General features: G+C 39.9%; 1 protein-coding gene across 6 annotated transcripts in view; it reads right to left on the bottom strand.

Annotated features, from left to right (window-relative positions):
- The window catches only part of RSF1 (remodeling and spacing factor 1), a 161557-nt gene that overhangs the window by 112221 nt on the left and 21444 nt on the right, over window positions 1-27892 (bottom strand). For 5 of the 6 annotated variants that reach the window (XM_032770875.2, XM_032770877.2, XM_032770876.2 and 2 more), the window contains exon 2: window positions 1668-1759. In XM_032770875.2, the coding sequence (XP_032626766.1) occupies window positions 1668-1759 (92 nt within the window). Of the gene's footprint in view, window positions 1-1667; window positions 1760-13113; window positions 13350-27892 lie in introns of those variants that run through there. The other variant, XM_075061799.1, reaches the window with a different exon arrangement.

Below are 27892 nucleotides of genomic sequence, written 5' to 3'. Positions count from 1 at the left end.
GCCCAGGGCAGTGGAGTGCTAAGCAGTGACCAGAGAGGCTGAAAAGGAATGCTGGGATAAGTCCTAATACCCTGGAGGCCAATAAAAAACGCTGGTGATGTCCACACCTGATGACCAGCGCTGCAACAGCAGCGCTGGAATCGCACACTGGAAGCGGACCCAAGTGTACAGCCAGCGCTGCAAACAGGGAGTTGCAGCGCTGGCTGAGCTTTTAAGTGTAGACACCCGCTAAGTTGCAGCGCTGTAACCCCCTCACCAGCGCTGCAACTTGCAAGTGTAGCCAAGGCCTTAGTGGATGAATGTAACTTGAAACCTCTACAGAGGAAGAGTATTTTGTTGCAATACCAACATTTTGTCTACGAACAGTGCAACTTCTGCAAGCAAAAAAGCCATCAACAAAAATCAGAGATAAAGCCAGGTGAAAGTGGGCAAGCACTGGGCATGTCACCACTAAGTCCTGAAAGACAGTCATCAGATCTCAACTATCATCTCCATTTTCCTAGCTCTGAGCAACTCTTAAGAGACAGCATGATCTACGGCTAGGGCACTAGACTGGGAGTCAGGAGACCCAGGTTCTATTAGGAATAGAACTAACTCTGTCACTGACTTGTTATGTGACCTTGGACAAGTTACTTCACCTCTGTGCATCCATTTCTTTTCCCATGTCCCTTTGTCGGTCATGTCTATTTAGACTACAAGTACTATGGAGCAGAGATTGCTTCTTACATGTCTGTACAGTACTTCATAGGGTATGTCAACACTGTGTTTTAAAACCCGTGGCAACAAGTGTCAAAGCCTGGGTATATAGACTTGGGCTTGTGGGACTCATGCTACAGGGCCAAAAACAGCAGTGTAAACATTGTGGCTTGGACTGGAGCTTGGGTCCTGAAGCAATGTCTTTTAGCTGTTTTTAGCCTGTAGCATGAGCCCAAGTCTGCAGACCCAGGCTCTGAGACTTGCTGCAGTGGGTTTTATAATGCAATGTAGATGTACCCACAATGGGCATCACAGTCTCAGTTGTGGCCTCCAGGCACTGCAACTATAATACAAATAGTATGTGAGACTGCCAATCATTCCATGTTGTCAAACCATGTAATTATGTATGAAATGCTGAGGTCCTTGGAGCACAAACCTGGAACCATCTTGGAGTCGGAGCAAAGGGATGGTGTACCACTATTGATGCATATAACTACAATTTTTTCCCAGTTTTTCAATTCTGGGTACTCTGATAAATAAGAATACTGTGATTATGCTATCAATAAGCATACAGCATACAAATCTCTATATGGTTGTCAGCTATAGTACAAGGATTTACATCATATCAGAATTACTGATACATCATCATTAATATGGAAATCTCTCTGCTCTGACTGGCCACTAAAATTCTTATAGTCCAATCTGCTCCTGTCTTGCACATGTAATACAGCCTGCAGGTTTGCAATGTTCTACACGCAGAAGTTGGTATCTAGTTTCAGAAATTTGTGCGCATACCCAGGCAGGCCAAAAGTTAGTTAGTTTAACTAGAACCTTAAGCAACTCTGGTCTGGGCATGCACACAGATTTTGGCTACAGCTCTAGGTTCGCTAAAATTCATACTACGGATTTCTGACATAAGATTTCATCAGATTCTAGCATTTTCAGACTAACAGAACAGAAATCTACTGTACCTTGATTAAGTATTTTTCCCATCTATCTGCTGTGACAGACTTCCCAATCTTCCTCATCAGTTTCAAGTGAAGTTCTATCAACTCTTTTGGAACTGCAGTATTAAAAAGGGGGAAGAGGGAGAGCAAAAGTTAAAAATAACCAACATAAATAAATCCTAATACTAAATAGTATAAAAGTATTGAGACAAAACCATACATTGAGAATTTTTAATAGTGCATAACAACTTGAAAACAATGTAACAAGGGTTTCACAACTAAAAACAAAGCAAGATCTTAAATAAATCAAACAGGTTTGCATTTAGATTTAAAATAAAAGACATCGATCCAAGGCTTTAGGTATCCTAATACATCATTGATAATACAACAATATCCCAGCAGCACTGAAGTAATAATATCACATGAAATGAGCCAACTAGACACCTACAGACACTAATTCCCACTCTTTAATCATTGTGAGAAACACAGCCTCTCCAAAAATTCTATCAAACAGGTGTCTTTTGCTGCGCGCCTGGAAGGTCACCAAATTTGAGCTATTTTGGATCAAGTGAGGTGGCACCAAGTTCTTGAGACTCTGAACACTCAAAGGGAACAATCTGCCCTCCACCCACTCTCTTTTATAGTGTGGGCATTCCAGCCCGCATGCCCCTGCTGACTGAGCTGTGGCAGTGTGGCACAGGACCTAGGATTTCTAAACCACAGCTGTGCTGAAAGCTTAATGATTGACAATGATGAAATAATAGTAAACCTCCAAAGAACTGCTTTGCTGCTCATTACAGAAGAGGTTTCTTGCTTTGTGCAATAATTGAGGCTCTTTGAGGTGTGTGTCCCCTTACCGGTGCTCCACTCTAGGTATCTTTATATCCCTGTGCCTCAGATTGGAGATTTTTGGTAGCAGTATCCGTTTGGCCCACACATGCTCTCTCCCCATCTTGTGCTATGTTCTGTTGCTGTATAGACAAACCACCCTCAGTTCCTTCTTTACTACAGAACTCATATATAAGAGTCACCTAGAGTGGAGCACCCATAGGGAGACATCTTGAAGAACCTCAGTTACAACACAAGGTGAGTAACCTCTTCTTCTTCCAGTAGCGTCCCTATGGGTGTTCCACTCTAGGTGACTCTATAGCAGTGTCCCTGTTGGAAGGGTAGGACATCGGAGCAGGGTCCAATCTTGATTATAATACGGTCAAACCAAGAATCACATCAGATGCTCAATCATGACTGATTGCATAACGCTTGGCAAATGTACGTGCAGATGCCCAAGTAGCTGCTCTGCATTTTTCTGTGATTGGAACGTTATTGAGGAAGGACAGAAGTCGACAGAAAATTCGTAGAGCGCGTTCAGGCTCACAAAGGGGGCTGTAAGTCATGCGTGCAATTGCAGTAGTTAATGCATTCTGATACCCACCTAGAGAGCCATTGCATAGATATTGGGGATCCCTTAGATCGGTCTGCAATGTAGAAGAATAGTCTTGAAGATTTTCTGAAAGGCTTAGTCCTTTCCAAATAGAAGGCTAACACTCTTCTAATGTTGAGTGTGTGTAGTGTTGCCTCCCTTTTATCCCAGTGTAGTTTGGGAAAGAATGCTGGAAGGTAAGTTGATTTACGCGGAAGGCTGAAGGTATTTTGGTAGGAATTTGGGGTGTGGCCACAATATGGCCTTGTCCTTGAAAAAAATCAAAGAGAGGGGATATACCATTAGGGCCCCCCTCTCTCTGAGCAGACATGATAGCCACGAGGAATGCAGTTTTCACAGAGAGGCACAGAAGTGAGCAAGTGGCCATAGGCTCAAAGGCTGACCTTATTGCACAGTTTAAGACAAGATTAAGGTCCCATACTGGTGTAAGATCTCTGATTCAAAGGTAAAGGCTACCCATACTTTAAAAAATCTTTTCATTGTAGGATGAGCAAACACCGAATGACCATCTATCTTCCAGCAGAAATTATTAATGACTGTGAGATGTAGCTTTACTGAGCTTAGAGATAGGTCTGATTTCCAGTAACGGAGAGGATGTAGAAGTAAACTGTCTTGCGTCACATCAGGTTTGGAATCTCTTCCATTTTTGAATGTATGTGTGACAGCAGCTATTTTTCTGCTATGTAACAGTACTTCCTTCACACGAAAGCTTATGCCCAAATAAATACGTTAGTCTCTAAGGTGCCACAAGGACTCCTCGTTGTTTTTACTGATACAGACTAAAATGGCTACCCCTCTGAAACCTATCCTCAGAACAGTTCGTTTCTAATCTTTGGAACCAATGAGGAGCCATCCTTGGAGCTGGAGAATTTGCAGATTGGGTGATGGCTCTGGACTGCATCTTGAGAAAAAAGATGAAAAATGGAGCAGAAACCGATTGATGGACAGACTGCCAGCTGCAAAAGGTATGGCAATCATGTCTGCCTTGGCTTCGTTGGAACTACAACAACAACTCTGGCCTTTTCTTTCTCTCAAATATCACTTTGGATCTTGGGAAAATCTCAGAATATCCTCTGTAGTCTTCTGTAAGTTGGTTGCTGTGATGCCGATCTGGTGATTAATGCATCAGTTTCATATTTTCACTGTCTTGGCACACAGGGAATGTGATCCTGTTCCTCCCTGGTGGCTTATGTAGAACATACATGCAATTTTGTCTCTCAATCTTTACATGTTCATCTCTGATCATTGGTAGGACGTGTGAGAAGACTCCTGTGAGTTCTAAGAAGTTGACACATAGTGTGGATTTGAGATGGGACCATTTTCCCTAAATTGTGTAAGTGCATCTAAGTTGGCTCATAAGAATTCCAGCTGTTGCACTAGGAGTCAAAGTGGACTTTTGGGTATTTAGTTGTAGGAACAGATCTATAGGCTTTTGTATCTCTTGCAAGGTGTTGGTGAAGGTACGTGGTTTGAGCAAGCAATTGTCTCGATACAGAAATATCATAATGCCTTGTTTGCGAAGGTATGCCACGACCATAGAAACAACCTCTGAAAATACCTTTGATGCCAACGATAGACCAAATGGGAGCACTTTATATAGAAAATGATCTTGACCCTGAGTGAATCTTAGGAACCTCCTCTTGGATGGGTGGATTCTTTTATCAAAGTAAACATTTTGTAGGTCGAGGGCCAAGAACCAGTTCCTCGGGTCCAGAGATGAGATTATTGATGCCAAGGTAACCATCTTGAAACATATTTTTACAAATCTGTTCAGTGCCCTTAAATCCAGAAGGAGTCTCCAACCACTGTTCTTTTTCTGTATAAGGAAGTATTTGGAATAGAACCTCTTCCCTCTGTGTTGGGTGGGAACTGGTTCTATAGCACCTAGTTTTAGGAGGTGGTTCATTTCTTAACATAAAAGGTGCTTGTGAGAAAGATCCACAAAGAGGGACGGGGAGGGAGGATGAGGGAGTAGGGGAGAGAGAGGTAAAACGGATTGACTATTTCTTGACGATCATCTCTAGTACCCAACTTGTCTGAGGTTATACTCTCCCAGTTTTGATAAAAAGGAGCAAGGCCGTTGTGACAGGTTGGACCCCACTTCTGGGATGCCACCTGATGTACTGGGATTTCACTGAGCCTGCCTGCTCCACTAGCCTGGGCTCCCTCTCCCTGTTTTGCTGAATCAGACTCCCCAGTCTCTGGCAGCACACACATACAGGTAAAATCCCACAGTCTGTAAACAGCTCTCCATGGGAAGGTTTAGCTAGGAAATCGCCCAGCACTCAAGTGAAGCTTCCCTCTGGAAAGTACACCCAAGATAATATTGTTTTGCGTAATATAGAAAGATGTGCACAGCACAAGCTCATAAAAATTCACCCTCTCCCTCAATGTAAAGAGAAATGCACAGCTTCTTGCCCTCCCAGTTAGAAATTGCACAAACCGAGTTTAAGAAGCAAAACACATTTATTAACTATAAAAGACAGATTCTAAGTAATTATAAAGGATCGCAAACAAAACAAAGCAGATTACTAAGCAAATAAAACAAAACATGCAAACTAAACTTGATTCACTAAAGAAACAGGATTCAAAGTGTAATTTCTCACCCTAAATGTTGATTTTAAGTAGGATGAAGAGTTTCTTTAGTTTAGATTTCCAGTTATTTCTCCTTACAGACTAGATTCTTCTGTCTCAGTCTGGACTGAGCCCTTGCCTTTCCTTCAGCTTAGTTCCTTTGTCTCTTTGGGTACTTTCAGCACTCCTTCTTCCTGGGCAGGAACGCAACGGAGAAGAGTCCTGTTTGCCTCACTCCCCAGCCTTAAATAAGATTTATGTAAGGCAGGAATCTTTTGTTCCCCAATCTTGACCTCCTCCTCCTTTTAGTAGAAAATTGATAGAAGTCCAAGATAATGTTTAGTACCAGGTGACAAGACCACTTGACCTAGTAGTGTCACAGCTATGTCACAGGACTCCTCTCAGGAAGGAGAGAGAGAGTAGTATCTTTAAAGTCTTACAGTTTCTTCCTAATGGCCCATCAAAGCTGATGGCCTGTCGTCTGGTGGGTGTCTCTCAAATACACACACAATTGTAATTGTTACATAGTCGATATTCCTAACTTTAGATACAAAATGATACATGCATACATATTGGATAAATCACAGTCAATAAATCATAACCTTTCCAACTATACCTTACAAGACCCATCTTGCATAAAATATATCTTAGGCCATATTTGTATCTTCACCATATTTCTATGAAGAATATGGGGTGTTACATCACAACAGTTGCCGAACTGGTGAAGATGTTCAGATTATTGGAGCAGATGAGACTTGGGGTGGTAACTTGGGGCTTCGACCAACACATCAAAATTGTTTTTTGGATGCAGAAGGTTGTAGTGTGAATGATTGTAGGGCATTTGGTTGTTGATTTTGTAATCTATACCTCTTCCTTTCAGGATCATAATGTCTCTGAGGAGGAGAAAAGTGTGTAGGGCAGGATCTCTGTGCCATCTGGTACTTACTGAGTCTTCTTTCTTGGGCAGCCATGAAAATACCCAGAAAACATAGTACAGCCCTAGAATCTTTTAATATGTGGAGGGATTCATCCATTCCTTCTGCAAAAAATTTAAGATACCTCAAAAGGGAGGTCCTCCACTGTGGCTTACACTTCCTTTGGAAAGGTGGAGAGATGAAGCCAAGATGCTCTCCTCATGACAACTGCTGTGGAGATGCAATGAGCAGCTGTATTAGCAGGAACTAGAGAAGCCTCCATTGCTGTCCTCATAAGGAGCTGACCCCTCAGCAATGATCACTGGGAATTGCTCTTTCTGATCTGACAGGAGGTGTTCAATAAAGGCATTTAATTTTGAATAACTGGTATGATTGTGTTTTGGCATAAGGGCTTGATAGCTAGCGATCTTAAATTGTATTACATCCAAATAAATCCAGTTATTTCCAGTCCTTACTGTATGGTGTCATTTTAGCGTGATGCTGCCTGCCATGCTCATTAACGGCATCAATGACCAGTGAATTAGGGGATGATGAGAAAATAAAAAAGTCCCCATCTTTAGATGACACAATATTTTTGTCTACCCTTTTGCATGTTGAGGGTATTGTGGATGATGTCTGCCACATAGTTTTTGCCCAATTAAGCAGTGCCTCATTGATGGGGACTGGACTCTTTGCTGATGATGTCAAATAGTTTGCACTGTAACTATGACTTCATTAAGCAGGATTCTTAAACTGCTACCTATTAAAGAGGTCTTGAAATTGCTTGAAGTTGTCTGCTGTAGTTGGTGGGGGAGGCATGACCACCTTATCAGGAGATGATGAGGAAATGTTGGTCACCCAAGGTCTCCTCTTGAGGATCAGGTGGTCTGACTATTGAAGCTGAAGGAAATTGCTCTCCTCAAGCTCTAGAGTTCCTCAAAAACTGTTGTTTATATGCCACCTGTGGATTCCAATATGGCCACTGAGGTGGTGAGAAAGGGTACGGGTGGAGGCAGTCGAGGCTGTCCATACCAACTGGGTGGGTCACGTTTACTCTGAGGATAGATTGAAAATGCACGACTTTCCACCTAGCTAGCTCCCTGGTGTTGTAAGGTAGAACCTTGGAATGACACTGAGTATAGGTCATCCCCATCATCTTCCTCATCGTTACTTGACAGGTGAAGCACATCATGGAAGGTGGTGTAGAATGTCTTGGTACTGCATGGAAGTCCAGGGAGCTAGGCATAACCCATACCATGGTTATGTCAGTGCCAAGTAAGGGTGATTCAGGTATCTGAGACCATCAAGTCTTTGGGGAACCAAAATTCCTGTGGTACTCGAAAAACTATCAGTACCCACTGAGGTCAGTTGAGTAGGTGCTGTTGAAGTGGAGAGAGTTGTTGGTACCAGAGGCTCTCTGAATTGAGAGGAATGGCCACCAGGTGTCACCACAGCCTTTTGTGATGCTGGGGTATGCAGTACTGATTGTCTAGAAGATTCCATCGTTGCCATTTTAGAGGAACTGGGTTTGTCTTCATCACTCCTTTCCCCCCAACAGTACCATTCTGCCTGAGCCACCCTCTTAGGATCTTTGGGCTTACCCATGGTACTGGTAAAGGAGGATCTTGCAGCCTTACAGGTACCTAGTCATGGGTCAATTAGTACACAGGTTATAGACTGTGCCAGGGACCTCTTTCTCTTGGCCAATTCCCTGCTCAGGAACTTGTGGTCTGTTTTTTCAAGACTTCCTGAGAGGAATCTGAGGATTTCCTCTTTGAAGCCACTGGAGGGTGTTGATCCGAAGATGTAGACAGGATCAGTCTTGATAGGGACCGCTGTCCGGAGTGGGTCCCGTGCCCAGAGTCGGGGTTGGTCAAAGTGAGCTTTCCATCATGAGCAGTCTTAATTTCAGTTCATGGCTCCTTCTGGTTCCAGATTTTACTTTGAGACAATCTCTACTATGCTGATAAGAGATTCCTTCCTGTCCACCAGGATAGGTTGCAGATCCTTGATGTTGCACTGGAGAGGGCAGTAAATGCAGCAGGAATGACTGTCGCTGACAGAAATGGCTTCCTGACATGGGGTAACTAGGAATACCCTTTACAAGGGTTACTTCCTGCACAGAAAGAGCTAGGGAAATCTAATTTATACTAAGGAGATAACTATTCTACAAGGAAAATAAAATATATATAAATATATATTTATTAAATGAAAAGAAAAGAAGGAAGTACTAACACTAAGTGAAGTTCTATTACTACTAAGGAAAAATTAAGAAAAACACTGCGTAGAATCTCTGTCAACAGGCTCTCCTAAGGCTCAGTCTCAGGCCAAGGGCAATTGAGAAACAACTGAGGACAGTTTACCCACACAGCGCTATATAGCAACGGAGCACAGCACAAGATGGGGAGAGTGCATGTGAGAGCCAAACAGACACTGCCTGCTACGAAAAATTTCAGATCTGAGGTGCAGGGACATGAAGACTCCTAGAATAGTGCACCCATAGGGACACTACCACTTACTAAATCATCTGTAATTTATAAATCAACCTGGCACCATCAAGTGGCAAAACCCCTGTGTATCACCATTTTAATAAGCTATAGACAATTCAGAGCATTCGTTATTTTAATATAATAGACTATTAGTAATGCAATGCCACAGAACCCTCAAAGTAATCCTTATTTATTTATTTATGTCGGAGATTCCATAAAATTTGTGATTTGTTGTCCAAGAACCACAGGGATCAACTTGTTTTTAACACGTGATCATGTATGTTTACTTGTAATAATTTGGTTGTACACAACTTCAGTGTATTTTCTAAAAGCATTTTGCCCTAGTCACTTCACTACACATGCACACACAGGTCTGGTCTACACTACAAAACTGGAGTTGCCTTAACTATGTCATTGGAGGGTGTGAAAAATACACACCCTTGAACCGCTTAGTTAAGCCGACCTAACCCCCAGTGTCGATAGCACTAAGTCAACGGAAGAATTCTTCCACTGACCTACCTACCTCTTGGGGAAGTGGGTTACCTATGCTCATAAGAGACTCCTTTCTGTCAATGTGGGTAGCGTCTACACTGAAATGCTACAGTGGGGCCATTGTAGCATTAAGTGCAGGTATACCCTTACCAATTTTAACAGTAGTAAGATGTATAAAATGAGAGATTTTATGATTTTTCCTGATGTTTTCTTACACCGGCTACACTTAACAAGAGTACTGCTGACTGAATCCAACTGCACTTTGTCTATACCAGTGGTTCCCAAACTTTAACAACCTGTGAAACCCTTTCAGTAAAACGTCAAGTCTCGCGAACCTCCTCCTAAAAATGAATATTTCCAGGAATTTTCTCCTTTACCCGAGTATAAATTATAAAAGCAGTGATCTTGGAAATATAAAATGTGTTATGACATGCTTATTACACACTATTTATTAATTATCATTACAGTATTTTTATTACATTATGAAAATGGCAATTCTCTTCCAAGATCTCACTTTCATAGCTTGTATCACTTTGAATAAGCCTGTTATAAAACAAGGCACCTATGTTTCATCAAGGAGTATCAGATGTGAAACAGCATGAAGGTATTTAAGAAGACAACTCAAAAAGAGTTCCTCCTACACAAGCATTCAGGTCTTGAGTAGTCTAGGAAAACAACGCACATTACAACAAAGCTTAAACTTGTTCTTCATAATAATTTTAAAAACAATACTAGCTGCCTATTTAATTTTAAAAACAGCAAAAAATATCCACCTCCCTTTCCATTTCTTATAAGGAGTCTTGAAGTTTAAAACTCTTCAGTGTGATAGATATGCTTGTTTTGATCTACTTAGCTCTTGGAAGTCAAGGGGCTCTGGGCTGCTGGCCCCATGCTGCCTGGGATCCCTAGGAACAACTCTGTCCGCCATTAGGGAACTTTTTCCTGAGAATCCCCTGTAACATTTCATTAATCCCCAGGGGTTGAAATCACAAACCCATTTGGGAACCACTGGTCTACGCTACTTCTTTTATTGACACATTGTTTCTTCCTTTGCCACTTGTATTGTCATGTATCCAAGATTTGCATTATGGAGTTTATTTCTTTACCATTTCATTTATATTCTTTAACAAGCTAATAAGAGTCTTTAAAACAAATGCCTTGATATTCAGGTTAATATAAAGGAGTTCAAAATATGTAGTTTGTGTGAAAGTATCGGTTTTATTGCAAAGGCACTAGATCAGTTACATAACTTATACCCAGTCTAGTACAGAGATGTCTCACGTTAGATGTGCAGAATCACCTGTTTTGGGGGGCAAATATCTGCTTTAAATACAGACAACGGAGAGTATCAAGATTATCTCTAGCATTTATTGATTTTTTTTTTAGTCCATTTGTAGTTTGCCATTATTTATCTTCATTTTGAATATCAGGCACTGCTCCCATTTGGTTTTCTTGGAAGAGCTAGTCCACATCACTGTAGTACTTGAGCACCCATTTTAGAACAAACAAATACAATCTCAGGAATCAATTCTGAAAGGTGCTGAGCACTATGGGCCTGAGCCACCAAAATATTTGAGCATAAAACACTTTAAGCATGTGAGCAAGTTCCATTTGATTAAAGCTAAGGATATGTTTAGGTGTTCTGCTGGATTAGACCAGAGTGGTCAGCACCTTTCAGGATCAAGCACTTAGTTCTTCAATCACTCTGTTTCCCAGGCAGAGAGAATGTCTTTTTTTAATGCAGGAAAGTTGGCTTAGAGAAGTATCTCACATTTTTTCTGAAGGCTGAAATTCATGGTCACTCTGAATAGCCCTTGTTGAGGAGTTAGCTCTTTGAGGAAACAGGACTGAATTATAAAACTCCTAAAAGTTACAAAAGTAACTAGAAAGTAAATTCTTAGTATGCTCTGTGAGCACCTGCTACTATTTAGAAATAACCTATTGATGTCCTGCCATTTTTATGACATCTCAACATTTAATGTCCTGAGCCAGCAGGCCCAGGAGCTACAAGACATATTGATGCAGTTCTTAGTTTACATATACTTCACAACACATTTAAAATCCATTCTTAATTTATTCATCGTTCTCACAGAACTTCATTCATATACCACACTAATATGAATGGTTGAACCAGAAAGCAAGAAGGCCAGAGGTAAGCTGGTTGTGAAAACTGACCTTGTACATTCCCATATGCTTACACTATTCCTGGAGCATCGTAAACTACCAGGTGCATCCCTGGGGTGGTAAATGAGGGACCCCCATACACGGTATGGGCTGCTCTGAACATATTGAATACGGTTGTGTGTTAGGCTAACTACCTAGCCACATTTTTAAAAAAAAAGTTAGTTATGGAAACAACCCATCTGAAGAGTCCATCTCCATTGAAAGATGGCAACACTGGTTCCCACATGCATCATAAGGCACGAGAGCATCTATCCTAATCATCTATAGTACTAGTGATAAAATGTATGAATTGCACAGATAATTCATGGGGCGGTGTGGTGGAACTATGTGTGTGTAGTGCAGACTGGGCAGCTAGGTTGCCTAGTGCATAGAGCAGCAGCAGAAGACAGTGGAATCGAGACAATGAGCTGCTCACTGAAGCCGATTATAGTTACTGCAGTTGTACTTTACTGCGTATTTTCAACTGTGAGTCAAAGTTGTGTGTGTTCAGGGATGGAAAGGACAGGAATGAAGAGTATTTCATGGAGATACAAAAAGTTAACATCTTCACAGAAACTGGACCCATTGCACAAAGGAGTCCACAGGGCCCTTATGACAGTTAAGCTTCATAAAGCTCCATATTGTTGATGTTTTTCCAATAATGTTTTATAATGTATGTAGACTGCATATTTATAGCAGAAAAACATCTACATATAACTTTTGTAAAGCTTTTCTTCTAAGAAATTAAGCCAAAAGGCAAATACTTTAGTATAACAGTGCCAATGTGGAGCCACTGTGTTTAATCCACCTAGCTGTCATTGAATCTGAGCTGGACACTAATATTTAAAGTAGCATCCTGGGCCACATGGCTGCAGAGGACCGAGTTTAACAGGCTGTCTACATGGCAACTGAAGGTGTGATTTCAGGTTGGGTAGGTATACCTGAAAAAACATTAATTTAGTTAGCACAAGTAAAGTTACCAGTCAAGACATGGCACCACAGGATGGTCCTCCTGTTATAATGCATGGCTAGCCAACATGGGAACCCAGGCCTCGGCATCATCCCTGCTGGTTTTAGCTGTGCTAGCTACAGTAAAGCTGGCATGGGTATGCCTACCCAACACTTGAATGGTGCCAGACGTACCTGCTGAGGTAGGCTGGGTTGCATCACGAGGGAGAAAAATCGAGGGGTCAAGAGTGGGAAGACGACAAGTGTGTGTCTAGTAGGTTGGAAGAAGAGTGTGTTTGTGGGGAGAGGGGACACATTAGGCTAAATGGTAAAATTTTAGGGGTGTCTGAAATTTGTTGGATCCGGCTACCTTCAAACTTACGCCATTCTTGACCAGTATATGGGAGTCATTCTGCCCTGTTCAGATGAAGAGGGGTACTAATAATTACCATTTAAAAAATGTTTCTGTAACTCCACATTTAACACTGTCAGAGGATGGAAGTAAGATGGCTTGAACTAATGTTTTAATTCCTTCACAATGGCAAGCGTTTTCTTCTCTGTATTTCTTATGGAGCACAACCCAACAGGGCTCTGCATCATTTACTTTCACTGTTTGTGGACCAGCATCTGATGAGATAAGCTCTGCTCTAAGAACAGTGTAGTAATTTTGTTCTCTGACGGCTCACTCTGCAGCAAAAGAAAGGGAACCAAATATTACCAATCTTACAAAAAACAGCCTGTACGTAAAGTTTTGGCAATAGTATGCTGGATTTAAAACTAAAATTAAAATCTGAATGACATTCCCCATGTTATACCACTTAAGATGAATCAAATTTGAACAGATCTCTAGATTCTGAACTAAGAGAAAGCTGTCTGGGAGCACAGCCTGTTAAAATAAACTTTACAGGTTAGGAAGTAACCGTAGAACTCTAGTCACTGTGCTAGAAAAATTGGAACACCACACACGATATGTTAAAGGAAGAGACTCACTTAACTTACAATTGCATTGTGCTGTGTACTGCGCTATTCTGAGATGACTAAGGGCAGATCTGATAGAAGTCTACAAAGTCACAAATGGTATGGAGAAAGTGAATAGAAAATTGTATTTACCCCTTCACGTAACACAATAACTAAGGGTCACCTGATTAAAAGTCAGCAAGTTTAAAAAAACATAAGGAAGTACTTCTTTATACAATATAGTCAACCCGTTTAACTCGTTGCCAGGGGATATTGAGAAGGCCAAGAGTATAAACAAGTAAACCTACTGCAGGGTGGTTTTGTTTTGTTGGTGCCATATAGATATACCCTACATCTTTAAACGACCAAATAATGACTAATGACCAACCTGCAGTGAACATGCAAAACCATTGATCAAATATGTTAAGGGCTGTTACAAAGAGGATGGTGAAGACTTATCAGGTTCTCCTAGTCTTCTTTGCTCAAGACTCAACATGCTCAGCTTTTTCAAAACCTTTCCTCATAGGTCAGATTTTCTAAAACTTCTACCATTTTTGTCTCTCTCCTCTGGAACTCTGATTAGTCCACATCTTTCCTAAAGTGTTGTGCCCAGAACTGGACACAGTACTCCACTGAGGCCACACCAGTGCCGAGTAGAGCAGAACAATTACCTCCTATGTTTGACAAACAACACTCCTGTTAATACATCCCAGCATGTATTGTCTTTTTTGTAAATGCATCATATTGCCTGATATTTAATCTGTGATCTACTATAACCTCCAGATCCTCTCCTGCAGTACTACTGCCTAAACAGTTGCTCCCCTTTTTGTATTTGTGCATTTAATTTTTCCTTCCAAGCTGTAATACTTTGCACTTATCTTTATTGAATTTCATCTTATTGGATTTCAGACCAACTCTCAAGTTTATCAAGATCATTTTCAATTCTAACCCTGTCCTCCAAAGTTAGATGTCATCTGCAAATTTCATAAATGTACTCTCTACTTCATCACTCAATATGTTAATGAAAATCGTGAATACTAGACCCAGGAAAGACCCTCGCAGGACCTCACTTGGTATATCCTCCAAATTTAACAGTGATGCATTGCTAACTACCTGAGTACAGTTTTTCAACCAATTGTGCACCCACCTTATATTAATTTCACGATCAAATTTCCCCACTTCGCTTATGAGAATGTCTCATGGGACTGTGTCTAAAGTCTTACAAGTCAAGGTAAATCACATCTACTGCTTCCCCAATCCACTAGATCAGTTATTCTGTCAAAGAAGGAAATTAAGTGGGTCTGACATGATTCATTCTTGATAAATCTATGTAGGCTATTACTTAGCATGTCATTTTCCTCTAGGTGCTTAAAAATTGATTGTTTAATAATTTGTACGAGTATATTTCTGGGTATTGAAGTGAAGATGACTTGTCTATAATCCCCAGGACCACCTTTCACTCCTTTTTAAAGATCGGTATTATGTTTCTCCTTCTCCAGTCCTCTGGATCATCACCCCTCCTCCATGAATTCTACAAGATAATTGCTAACGTTTCAGAAATTGCATCAGAAAATTCTTTAAATAATTTAGGATACATTTCACCTGTCATTGCTGACTTGAATATCTAAATATTCTTCAACCTATTATTTCCTGTTATTGTTAATATGCTGTTAAGTAGTCGGTCACAATTAACTGTTACCCTCACAACTAATTATACTTACTGCCTTTATAAAGTGCTTTAATACCTACTGATAAAAGCGCTATCTAAGAGCTGTGTTTTATTATAACCGTTGTCATCTTATTTGGCCCCAACAGTCTTTTAACCATCAGATATTTTTTCTAAGGTTTGAAGCATATTCCAAGGCCACCCCTCTTACCCTTGGTTTTTGTTCCATGTGTTTGGAAATATGACAATCATATTTAAATGTCCTTTAAATGCCTAAGTTTTATTGCTTTTCTCTGATTTCCACAGTAGGTAAAACACAGACAAATACACTTCGCATCTACCATTGATTTCTATTATTACAAATAAATGGGTTAATGATTGCTGGTCTAGTACATCTCTTCGAAATACCTGAAACAGGGTAAATACCAAGGATGAAGAAGAATTCTTTAAGGCGATACAATGGACTACAGGTGAAGGAAAACTTCCTGACAGTGAGATTTCTTAGGATATCCACCTCTGAACACAAAATCCTCTAGTTTGTTTTTAGGTATTGTTTTTATCGTAGAACTGCATGGTGTCCCAATAATTCTGAGTTCGATGATCAGAGTGATCATACCAAATAGGAGGAGTGAAGTTACAGAAATATTACGCACGGAGGTGGGGGAAAACATCTTGGAAGACACAGGCATTGTAAAGATTAAACTATATAAAGGTTTTAGTAAGAAAATACAAGGAGAAGAAACCATGCATGCTTTGCTTTGCTTTGATGATGAACTATAAGGCGCACACACACACATACACACTGCTGTATTAGAGCAGACCATTATGGGTATGTCTACATGACAAAAATTAAAAAAAAATAAAATCAAACACACAACCAAAAAGGGCAGTTAGTTTTAGAGCCCAACCGACTTGGTCTCACAGGGCATGCGCTATGGTACTAAAAAGAGCAATGTATATCTTCCTGGTTAGGCTGGACCTTGGAATCCAAGACCTTCCCCTCGTGCTGGATCTTTACTGCTCAAGCGGGAACCTCTACACTGCTATTTTTAGCCATAGTGCAACCTACCACAGGGTGGTTTTGTTTTGTTGGTGCCATATAGATATACCCTACATCTTTTCAGGCTCATGCGTCAGAAGGAAGCTAAACTAAGGCACCTGACCAAGGGGCAACTCATAGGTCTTAAAGTTCATTTGGGTGCAAAGACATTGAGTATTCAAACATCCTTGACAAACCCAATATGAGTCTCTAAATTTTTTAGCTTTTATTGAGCTTTGAAAGGAAGAGGAGACCTTATAACTCCTTGCTGAATTATATTTCTCATTGAGAGGTCACTAATCTGAAGCTATTGTATTTAAGGGGACATTAAGAAATTAATTCATGGAAATAAAGTTATATATTAATAGCTGGAAAGGTTTTGGCTTAATTTTAAACAAACAGTCTTTTTCCTCACCTATAAAATAATATTTATATTCAGAGTTAAACTCCTGTGCCCTATTAGATGTTAAATAAATCGATTTGTGGTGATTTTGCTTCATTATATGAAAAGAGGCAGCTTGAATGCCTTTTCTGGTTGTTTTGGGAATGTCATGTCTGGTGATCTTTGGTTTTGCTGAAGAACTTAAGGAGTCTTAGATGCAGGCTGAGAATTCTCTCAGCCTTTAATTAAAAAGGAAGCCAATGGTGTTGACTTGTTTACAAAGACATTGACTCCCAAGTGTTTCTTGAGTTAACTAGACGATGTTAAAATAGAGCTTTAAGAACAGCCTGAATAAAAATCTCTTCTCACAGACAGGTTTCACTTTCTGGATCATGACATCAGAGAACTCACGCCTAGTCACCTATAATCTTCAAAGAGAAAGAAAAGAAAAGGAAAAAGTAAATTAAAAATGTTTGAAAAAGTTTCTTGATTTCCTCAGACATCAAATAAAAGTCGGCTACAAACATTTTGGCACCTTTTTGCATTCATCTTTAAAAAGAATTTCCTTCTTCCGTGTTTGTGGTGACCTTCTGAATCCATTTGCCTCATCAACCTTACTCATGCTTTGAAACACATCCACAGCTTTACTTCTCCCTTTCCTAGAAAGTCTGCTAGTCCTGTAGAAGTGCATGTGATTTTTACCCATTTAGCTATATACTAACACTGCAGGACAAATGTCAAATTAATACTGCAGCAGCCTCCTCTACACACCTGATCCAGCAGCCCTAAGTCTTCACATACTAAAAAAATTATTTTTAGTTTTAAGTCTACCCTCTAGTGCATCACTGTTACCCAAAAAATTGTGTAGCAAATATGACCATATTGCATGCATTTGCATCATATACTCTGCAAGACAGTCAAAATATCTATGAAGTTCGATAGAAAATGCATGTGCCACATCGTTGACACTGTGAACTGTGGCATGGGTGTTATTCAAAGACAAGAGTTTCATTTAAGCAAATGTTCAACCATGTAAATATTCAAACACCACGATTTATAAAGCAGTAAAGAGTCCAGTGGCACCTTATAGACTAACAGACGTACTGGAGCATGAGCTTTCGTGGGTCAATACCCACTTCGTTGGATGCATCCAACGAAGTGGGTATTCACCCACGAAAGCTAATGCTCCAGTACGTCTGTTAGTCTATAAGGTGCCACTGGACTCTTTGCTGCTTTTACAGATCCAGACTAACACAGCTACCCCTCTGATACTTGGTTTATAAAGCATAATTCCAACTTAAAATGGGGCCAGTGCACGACATCCTTCTGCAATGTAAATGTCCACTTAGCCTTTTATTTGAACAGAATCATAAAATGTGCAATAATTGCCAATATTTTACTGGAAAGGTTATCTTTAATAAGAGATCCTAAATCATCCAAATTTGTATTCTTCTCTCTTTCTTTCTTGGTGTCTGAGAATTTATCTTGTCCTCACAAAAAGGATTTTGCTGCTTCTTTCATAAGTTTGAGATGTAAATCAAATGTCATTTCCCAAGGCTTGTACATCAGACATGCCTCCAACTGAATCTCCTGAATGTAATCTTAAAGTTAAAGTGCTCTTTAGCATACCTTGAGCCTAAACTATTTGTTAAACACCTGCAGCTGAATGTAAAATAAACAAACACCTCTACACTTCAGATTTTTCTTGCTGTCCTCTAGTTATTATGTAACATTTACATGGTAGCAGCATCTAAAAGCCTGAACAAGGTTGGGTCTCTAATGTCCCAGTTCTTTGTACATGTGACACCAATAGACTGGTTAAGTTGGGTATGACAACTCCTCAACAAAAGGCATTAAAATGTAATCAAGACAATTTTCTTGCATGTGAATTTCAAAGAGATGTACTAGAACAGGATCATTAACCCATTTATTTGTAGTAATAGAAATCAATGGCAGATGCAAAGTGTATTTGTCTGTGTTTACCTATATCTTGTTAGAAGTTAATGTAACCAGGTTAGCTCGTAGATGCTAATTCTCTTTCATGTCTTAATAGCCTTATATTACGCATGCAGATAGTTCAATTAACCTCAAAGATGTAAGATACTGCAGGAAACTAATAATATTATCTATATTGTCTTCAACTTGATTATCTATGCTATAATGAAGTACCAGTTAATTGCTTTATGTCAGTGGTTCTCAGCCAAGGGTACACGTACCCCTGGAGGTAGGCAGAGGTCTTCCAGGGGAACATCAACTCATCTAAATATTTTCTTAGTTTTACAACAGTCTACATAAAAAGCACTAGAGAAGCCAGTACAAACTAACATTTCATAAGACAATGACTGGTTTATACTGCTCTATATATTACACACTGAAATCTAAGTACAATATTTATATTCCAATTGATTTACTTTATAATTATATGGTAAAAATGAGAAAGTAAGCAATTTTTCAGTAACAGTGTGCTGTGACACCTTTGTATTTTGGTGTCTGATTTTATAAGCGAATAATTTTAAAGTGACGTGAAACTTGGGGATCCGCAACACAAATCAGACTCCTGAAAGGGGTACAGTAGTCCAGGAAGGTTGGTAGCCCCTGCTTTATGTGAATGAATGCAACTAGTTTAACTATGTATGCATAGGAAATAGAAGATGAGCTTCAAAGCAACTATCTGCACCATCTATTCTTCCTCGGGGGAAAGTCCTGCTGTGACAAGAGGCTTATCAGCTTGCTACAGAATAATAAAGGAAGCTTCAGGCTTGATCTTTTTCATCTCAGGTCTGCTTAAACTTTAACAGTGAAGTCTCCAGGTTTACCTTGGATTAGCCTGGAATTCTCATGGAAGAACTTGAACAGACTATACTTGGACTGCCTATTGGACTATAACTCTCAAAACTGATTCCAGAAAGACTTTTACAAATCAGTAGCCTCACCATCTCTGCTATGAAACTGACCTAAAGACTTTACATATATATATATATACACACAGATCTTTTAACCACAGCAACTCTCCTCTTTCTTTTTCCTTTTATTATTAAGCCTTTAGTCTTTTAGTTACTAAAGGATTGGCATCTGCGTGATTATTGGTAAGATCTGAAACTCATATTGACCCGGTGATAACTGTCCGGTCCTTTTGGATTGGTGGACCTCACATATGGTAAATCAGGTTTTCAATAATCTTTCACTATATTAAACTTGGCTGTCTAGATGGGAGTCAAGGGCTGGAATGCTTAAAAGGGACTGTATTTGGCTTCTTGGTAACCAGTGTAGTATTACAGAAGTATAGAATAAAACACCAGTTTGGGGGATTGTCCGCTCTAGTCCTTGCAGTCTTCCCTGAGTACAACATTCTCAGGATGGCCCATCCAGGCACCCGGTCACAGTGCCTCATGATTATCCACGTCCATCAATGCTGATTTTTCTTGTTCCTATCTCTAGTATTTGTTAGCCACCATTTTCTGAATGGTTTCTAAGCTTATCAATACTGCCCTGTCCAGGTTGTTTAAAATGTCTGCTCTTCCAGTGAGGGAATATTTCTAATGCTCTGAATATGTAATCTTGCCAATGGTGAAGTATATGATAGACACTGTCTTAGGTCTTTCATTACATTTCGTATTCAATTAATTTCAGTCAAACAAAAATCTGTGTTTAGCACTCTTTGACCTTTTTTCTCAGAAAAATATTCAATTTTCCTGGTTTATGAACCCACTTAGGTGGCGCAGCCTCTGTAGATCATGAAATGCCTTTGCTTGCATTAATCAAATCCATGGGCATTTAAGCATTTCATTGTTTAACTAGCTATTGTTGTCAACTCTCTCATTAAAAGGAGATTCACTGAGGGGTAACTATTCATTGCTTGCTCCTATTGAGAATTAACGTGCCCATGAATACACTTAGAGCAGTTGCTAGGCTAAGATATAGCACTCTTCTAATGTTTTTTTGACAGAAGAATCTTGGGAACCTCTGCCACTCACTCATTAGTGCTCTGCCAAATCTATCAGAAAACCAGAAAAATCAGAAAATTCCCATGGAGAGTTGGTTATAATCTTCAGGGATTCCCTGAAAATTTGCACTTGCACTCTGTTGGGAAGATTTTAGGTCTAAGGCTACTCATTCTTTTTGGGTAGCCCAAAAAAGGAAATAAACATACCCAAGTATGGGTCAAATACTGCCTATGACCAACTGCACAGGTCCTATTTCCATGCACTTGCTCCAAACATCTATATTGTGACACTGAAAGAGACAGAATCCTTGCACAAATATTTAGCCAAATTAATCATCTAGCCCTGCCAGACCACATCTAACACATACAGCAGAACCTCAAGAGTTACGAACACCTTGGGAATGGAGGTTGTTTGTAACTCTAAAATGTTCGTAACTCTGAACAAAATATTATGGTGGTTCTTTCAAAAGTTTAAAACTGAACATTGACATAATACTGCTTTGAAACTTCACTATAGAGAAGAAAAAAGTTGCTTTCCTTTTTTTTTTTTTTTTTTTTAGAAGTTTAAGTTTTAACACAGTACCATACTGTATTTGGTTTTTTTCTGGGGCGGTGTCTCTGCTGCTGCCTGATTATGTATTTCTGGTTCCAAATGAGATGTGTGGTTAACTGGTCAGTTCATACCTCTGATGTTCATAACTCTGAGATGCTACTATACCTTGAATTTCTCTCATGGTTTGGGGATAGAAGCTCCTACTAGACCTATTCCTATTCTCCCTAGAAACAGATTAATCAGTATTAACTGACACTGCAGTCGAAGGAACTTAGCCTGACTTACACGTCTCAGGTAATCTCATGTCTTTTTTCTCTTCCACCTATTGAATGCAGGAAACACGTCCCTTCAACAGAAGGTTCTAGAGTAACTAGAATGTTTGCGAGTGATCAGTTTTCCAATTTAGGATGCCCCACCATTTTATACGCATCCAATTTATCTGACTGATACTAAACCTCTGCAGATGGAATTTGTTTTAAAAATGATTCTAGTCAATGAAAATGAGTCATCTTATCAAGTTAACTGCTTAGGAAGTTTCAGAGGTGGGAGCAGAAGGACAGGGCAACTGTTATTGTACTCAGTGCACTAAAAAATAATCCATAAATGAAAGCTACTTTGATTACCTAAAAGCAAAAAATTTCTAAATCAGATTTCACAATAGACCAAAAATAGTATGGGTGGACATGACTGATGTTTAAAGACTTTTGATATTTGCATGATAAAATTATTTCAGGAAAATCATCATTTGGCTTTGTACAATTCTTAAAATGCAGTACTGGCAAAGGATGATGAAGTAGCACACTTTTTTGGTAAGCACAAAAATGATACAACACATTAGATGTTTTAAAATGTTTGTGTTTGTTTCTAGTCCTAGTCAGCTTCACGACTGGCAACTGAAGTGATATATCACAGCTCAGAAGCTGACAACCATAACTAGGCATAGAGTGGGCAAGAGACAGAAACAGAGCCAGAATCCACCAGAAGGGACAACAGGTCTAACAACAAAATGAACACAAAGTTGTTGAATTTTAAAAGCCATCTAACAGAACAAGGATGGCAAAGGCAAGGCAAAGAGACAGGAGATGAACAGGGTTACTCTGTCTCAACTTCTGGAGTCACTGTTCCTTAACCAACTTCTTCCCCCACACAAACATTTAAGGCTGCAGTGACACTGCTGTGCACAAGGTACTAAACTCACAAGCCAGGGGAACATGTGCAAAAATGTTGGTAAGAAGTTATTTTGCCCAATCAATTTTGAAACTGTATCTGCTATTCAGAGTGTCTCCTAATGGTAATGTTGGAAGGGATAATTCTTGCAGAGATTTTTAAACCAGTCAATGAAGTTTCAAATAAGGCTTTCCTTGTACTTTCAGTAATCTCTTCTTTTCTGTCTTTAGTGAAAATGACTTGTTAAGAACCACGTCAGAATTCACCGCAAAAACATGGCAGAACAGTGTATTGCAATGGCAAATCTAATAAGGGTCAAATTTATAAACTGTGTCAGGCTATTTTTTTGTGTGCCTTAACTCAGGTACTTAGAACCTCCCAGAGCTATCTTTCTGCTTCCACATGCCTCATGTGGCCTTCCCAGACGCAATGTTTTCCCAAATTAAGCAGCATGGTCTCTGGGAGCTAAGTTTCTCTTTCTTTGTGTGTACCTTTTGTGTTTTCTATCTTCTTGCTTTCTCTTCCTCAAATTTGAAATTCTCTCTCTACTTGCCTCATAGTCTCACCTTTACTATTCCTCCACATCACTTTATAAGCTTCCTCTTTGTTATCTTATTCTTCAGAGCATAAGAAAGGCCATACTGAGTTAGACCAACGATCCATCTATAACAAGGGTTCTCAAACTGGGGGTTGGGACTCCTCAATGGGTCATGAAGTTATTACACGGGTGGGTCGCAAGCTGTCAGCCTCCATCCCAAACCCCGCTTTGCCTCCAGCATTTATAAGGGTGTTAAATATATTAAAGTGTTTTTAATTTATAAGGACGGGGTCACACTCAGAGGCTTGCTATGTGAAAGGAGTCACCAGTACAAAAGTTTGAGAACCATTGATCTATAAGAATACATTGCTCTTAACTATATTCCACCAGGTTCTTGCAATGCTGCCAATCACTGCAGTATCAGAGCACCTCCTAAAAGAGGATCACCAGAGTCACAACAGGCCAACGGCTGATGATCTAATTTTCCTTCCTACTTCACAGGAGGTAGCCAAGGTTATGTTTTTGGGGGGCCATTATTATCCATTATCCAGTATCTGTAAAGAATCCAAGAGGACCCATAAGCTGCAGAACAATTTGAAAAATTATAATAATAATTAGAGATATACCTATCTCCTAGAACTGGAAGGGACCTTGAAAGGTCATCAAGTCCAGCCCCCTGCCCTCACTAGCAGGACCAAGTACAGATTTTTGCCCCAAATCCCTAACTGGCCCCCTCAAGGACTGAACTCACAATCCTAGGTTTAGCAGGCCAATGCTCAAACCACTGAGCTATATCTCCCCCAATTAGAGGTAGTTTCCACCACAGAAGGGTAAACTGATACTGGATGCTAGGTCTTACAACCATTTCACTATGCCCATCAACATCCCATCTCTTTCCCTGGTTGAGCTTCAGTCAACTGCCTCTCATGCAACCATTTATCTCAGCTAGGTAGGGAGATGGTACTATCCACACCAAAGATAAAGATGACGCCCTGGATATCATCTGCACATTACTGGTATTTGAGACAATGGTCTCTCACAGCTTCCTCCACCCCCAGTAAATGCACGTAGATGTTAACAAGAATGAGAGAAGAGCATGATGCCACGTAGGACTCCACAGATGAGTGTTCTGGAGGTAGAGGAGCAGTCGCTAATCGCCGCTTTGCATATCCTGGAAAATAAAAATAAAAAAAATGGAGCCATATCAGAGCTTTCTCATCAACCCCTGGAATAACTCTGGGTAAGACAGCAGTACACCATGCAAATACATATCCATAATGAGAGTGGATTTCCTCCTCTTATCTTTTTAGATCAAAAAAAAAAAAAAATCTAGTTTCCCTCTCACTTTAACTGACACAAGTCAGAACTACAACAAGGTGTGAGAGAGGGCATGTTTATAGTTGTGGCCAGTGTTTTTTTCTTCCATTTGGTGAGAATGTAGAAAGTGTCATAAGAATTCAGACCTGTAGTCCATCTAGTCCAGTATCTTGTCTCTTTCCATGGCCTGCCCAGATACTTCAGATGAAGGTACAAGAAACCCCACAGGAGATGTGGAATAACCTGCCACCTGATTAATATCTAGTCCTCCTAACAGTTAATAGTTATATACAGGCCTATGCCAGTCTCTATGTATATCACTAATTTAAGTATTTTTACTGTAATTCTGGATATTAGTTAGCCAAATGACCAACATTCCCTTTAAACTTGCTAAGTTCTTGGCTTCAATTATATCCTATGGCAATGAATTCTATAGTCTAATTATGCATTTTGTGAAAAAGTATTTCCTTCTATCAAGTTTGAATTAACCACCTTTCAGTTTCATTAAATGTCCTCATTATTTTATTATGGAAACAGGAATAACACAAGTTCCTAATACACCTTCCTAGCCCCACACATTTTTGTATACATTTGTCTCCTCTCTAAAACAAACAATGCCAGTATTTTCAATTTCTCTTAATGAGAGCTTTTTCCATGTCCTTAATTATTTTAATCACTCATCTTTTAACGGGGAAGAGGGTGCAGGGCCACAGAGGAACAGATGGGTGTATGAATGGGAGTGCAGGGACAAACATGGATAGGGGGTGCAAGGACACATAGGGACAGGAGCAGATGTGCCTGACTGACTGGGAGAAGCTAGGGGTCAGCCAGGGTCTGCATGGGGGAAGCTCCCTAACAATTCCTCCTCACATCCCCCCAAAAAACTGTTCCATACTTTTCCCACTCATACACAACAACTCTCCAAGTTCACACCCAGACTCCTTCCCAGCAATTACTTCCCTCTCCCTCAGACCCTCCATTATCCAACTCCCCCAAGCCTTTGCACTGCATCTGAGAGGTGCAAGAAATACTGTAGATTAAATAAATTACTACTCAAAGTTCTGTATTAATATGCCTAGTAAGGAATCTTTTTTGTTGTCTGTATTGTTACAGACATACTTGCTGACAGGTATTTTTAAATAAATGACCAAAAATAATTGAAACTGGTGATTATATTGTGTTATTCTGACAAGTAAAATATGCAGAAGTTTGCAACATTTGAAAATATTGTGAAAATAATTAATTTTTGTTGCATAATTTTTAGGTTTTTGGCACAGAATTTCCCCAGGAGTAATTACTTGCATTTACAAGAACACATTTACAGTGTGTTTCCCCATTCACCTACCTTGCTGAAGTTCCTCTCTGGACTCAACTTACCTGAGTAACTCATCTGCAAATTTTTTCTACCTGACTGCACATCCACCTTTTCCAAAATGTTAATAAATACTGTAAACACCAGACTTAGTTAACCTTCTGCCATGATGAAAATTGGTTTCCTATTTTTTTTTTTTTTTTTTTTTTTATCTAAACCACCACTTTGGCCTCCCACTCTGTGACTATCATTTCTCTAGTAGCCTTTTACTAATGATGACTTGTCAAAAGTCTTTTGAAATTCAAAGTAAATTGTGTTGAGCAGTTTTCTTTTATTCATATTCAAAAAATTCTAAGAGATTAGCAGGATATGATTTTTCTTTGAATAAAGGATTAGACCTTATAATATTTCAGATGTTTCATAATTTAAAATAGAATAATAATTACACCAGTTTACCCAATACAGATGTAAGGCTTTCTGGTCTATAATTCTCGTGTATCACCGCTAGATCTTTTTTTTAAAATATAGGTATAACATTTGCTATCTTCCAATTCTTTGGTATAGTATCAGTTTTTAATGAAAGACTGCACATTTTATTAGCATCTCATCCATTTCATTCTTAAACTCCTACAGAACACTTGGATGGATACCATCAGGGCCTAGTGACATCACTTTTTAAAACTGTTTGTCCCAGCACAGCCACTTTTAATACATCACTCCGATAGCACATCACTTCATTACCAGAAAAGAGCAGTTTTGAGATAGGTATCTTCCTAACATCCCCCGTGGTGAAGCCTGATGGAAAGAAGTTATTTAACTTTTCAGTAATATCTTTACCTTAATTGCTCCCTTTAAACCTGGTAATCCAATAGCACCACCAATTCTTTCCAGGCTTCCTGCTTCTAATATACATAAAGAATTTGTTTTTACATTTTAGTATTTGCTGTTTAAAAATCCATCTTAGGCCTCCTAGTTTCCATTCTTACATAACGGGTGCTGTAATTTATGCTCTCACTTATTTGCTTCACTAAAGTTAAATTTCTACATTTTGGAGGATTTCTGCTTGACTCAAATAACCTCACAAAACTTTGCCATTTACCCATGCTGGTTTACTTGTTCTTTTCCTGGTTCCCTTTTTGTTCAGAGGTATGCATGCTTCCTGAGACTACTACTGTTTTCTTAGTTGTGACATGTATCCTACTTAAGGATTTTGCTTCCTTTACTTTTTACTGTAGACTCTTTAAGGTACTCTTCTTCTTGAGAGCTCCCTTTCTAAAAGTTCAGGATTACTGTGTCAGTGTTTGGTGCCTTAACATCCCATGGATGTTGAATGTAATTATATTATGCTTATGATAGGCCTGGTCTACACTACGTGTTTAAACCGACTTTAGCAGCGTTAAACCAATTTAACGCTGTACCCGTCCACACTACGAGGCCCTTTATATCGATATAAAGGGGTCTTTAAATCAGTTTCTGTACTCCTCCTCAACGAGAGGAGTAGCGCTAAAATCAGTATTACCATATCGGATTAAGGTTAGTGTGGCCGCAAATCGACGGTATTGGCCTCCGGGCGGTATCCCACAGTGCACCACTGTGACCGCTCTCAGCCATTCTTCTACATCTACTTCCGGAGTGACCAGGAATCATTCCTACTTTTACCCAGGCGCTCCCCCCCCCCCCCCGCAGCTCACCTTCAGGCAGCCAGAGGATTCACAGTTTATCAAGCATTGGACACTCACAGTTGATAAGGACCCTTACCAGTCCTACTGCACCATCTGCACCGGGGAGGGAGAGGACGATATGTCGCTTCACTGCTGCAGGCTCGTCTACAGCGAGCATTCAGTAGACATAGGAGTGCATTGAAAAGTCACGAAACGATTTTTCACGTGGGGGGTGTAAATTGGGGCTATTTTCCTGAACCACCGCCGGACAATGTGTTTTGAGACCTACAGGCATTGGCATCAGCCAAGAATAGCAAATACTTTTGGAACTGCTTGTGACTGTGGGATACTGGAGTCTCTAGTACCCCCTCCTCCATGAGCGTCCATTTGAGTCTCTGGCTTCCCGTTATGCTTGTCACACAGCACTGTGTAGCCTGGAGATTTTTTTTTCAACACTTGCATTCATTTTCTATAACTGAGCTTTGATAGAACAGATTTGTTTCCCATACTGTGATCAAGATTTCTAGTCTCCTTCTGTTCTATGCTGGACTCTTTTTAGATTTTGGACTGCATTGCCACCCTCTGATCAGTAGCTCCACGCTGGGCAACAGGAAATGAAAACTTAATTTGTGTGCTTTTCTTGTTTACCTGCGCTCAGCATCCGAGTTCTAGATTGCCGTCAGAGGCGGGTCA

This window comes from Chelonoidis abingdonii, chromosome 1 (genome assembly GCF_003597395.2).
Source record: "Chelonoidis abingdonii isolate Lonesome George chromosome 1, CheloAbing_2.0, whole genome shotgun sequence".
Lineage (NCBI taxonomy): Eukaryota > Metazoa > Chordata > Testudines > Testudinidae > Chelonoidis > Chelonoidis abingdonii.
Note: the sequence above shows the minus strand (reverse complement) of the source record. Positions and strands in the feature narration are given on the sequence as shown.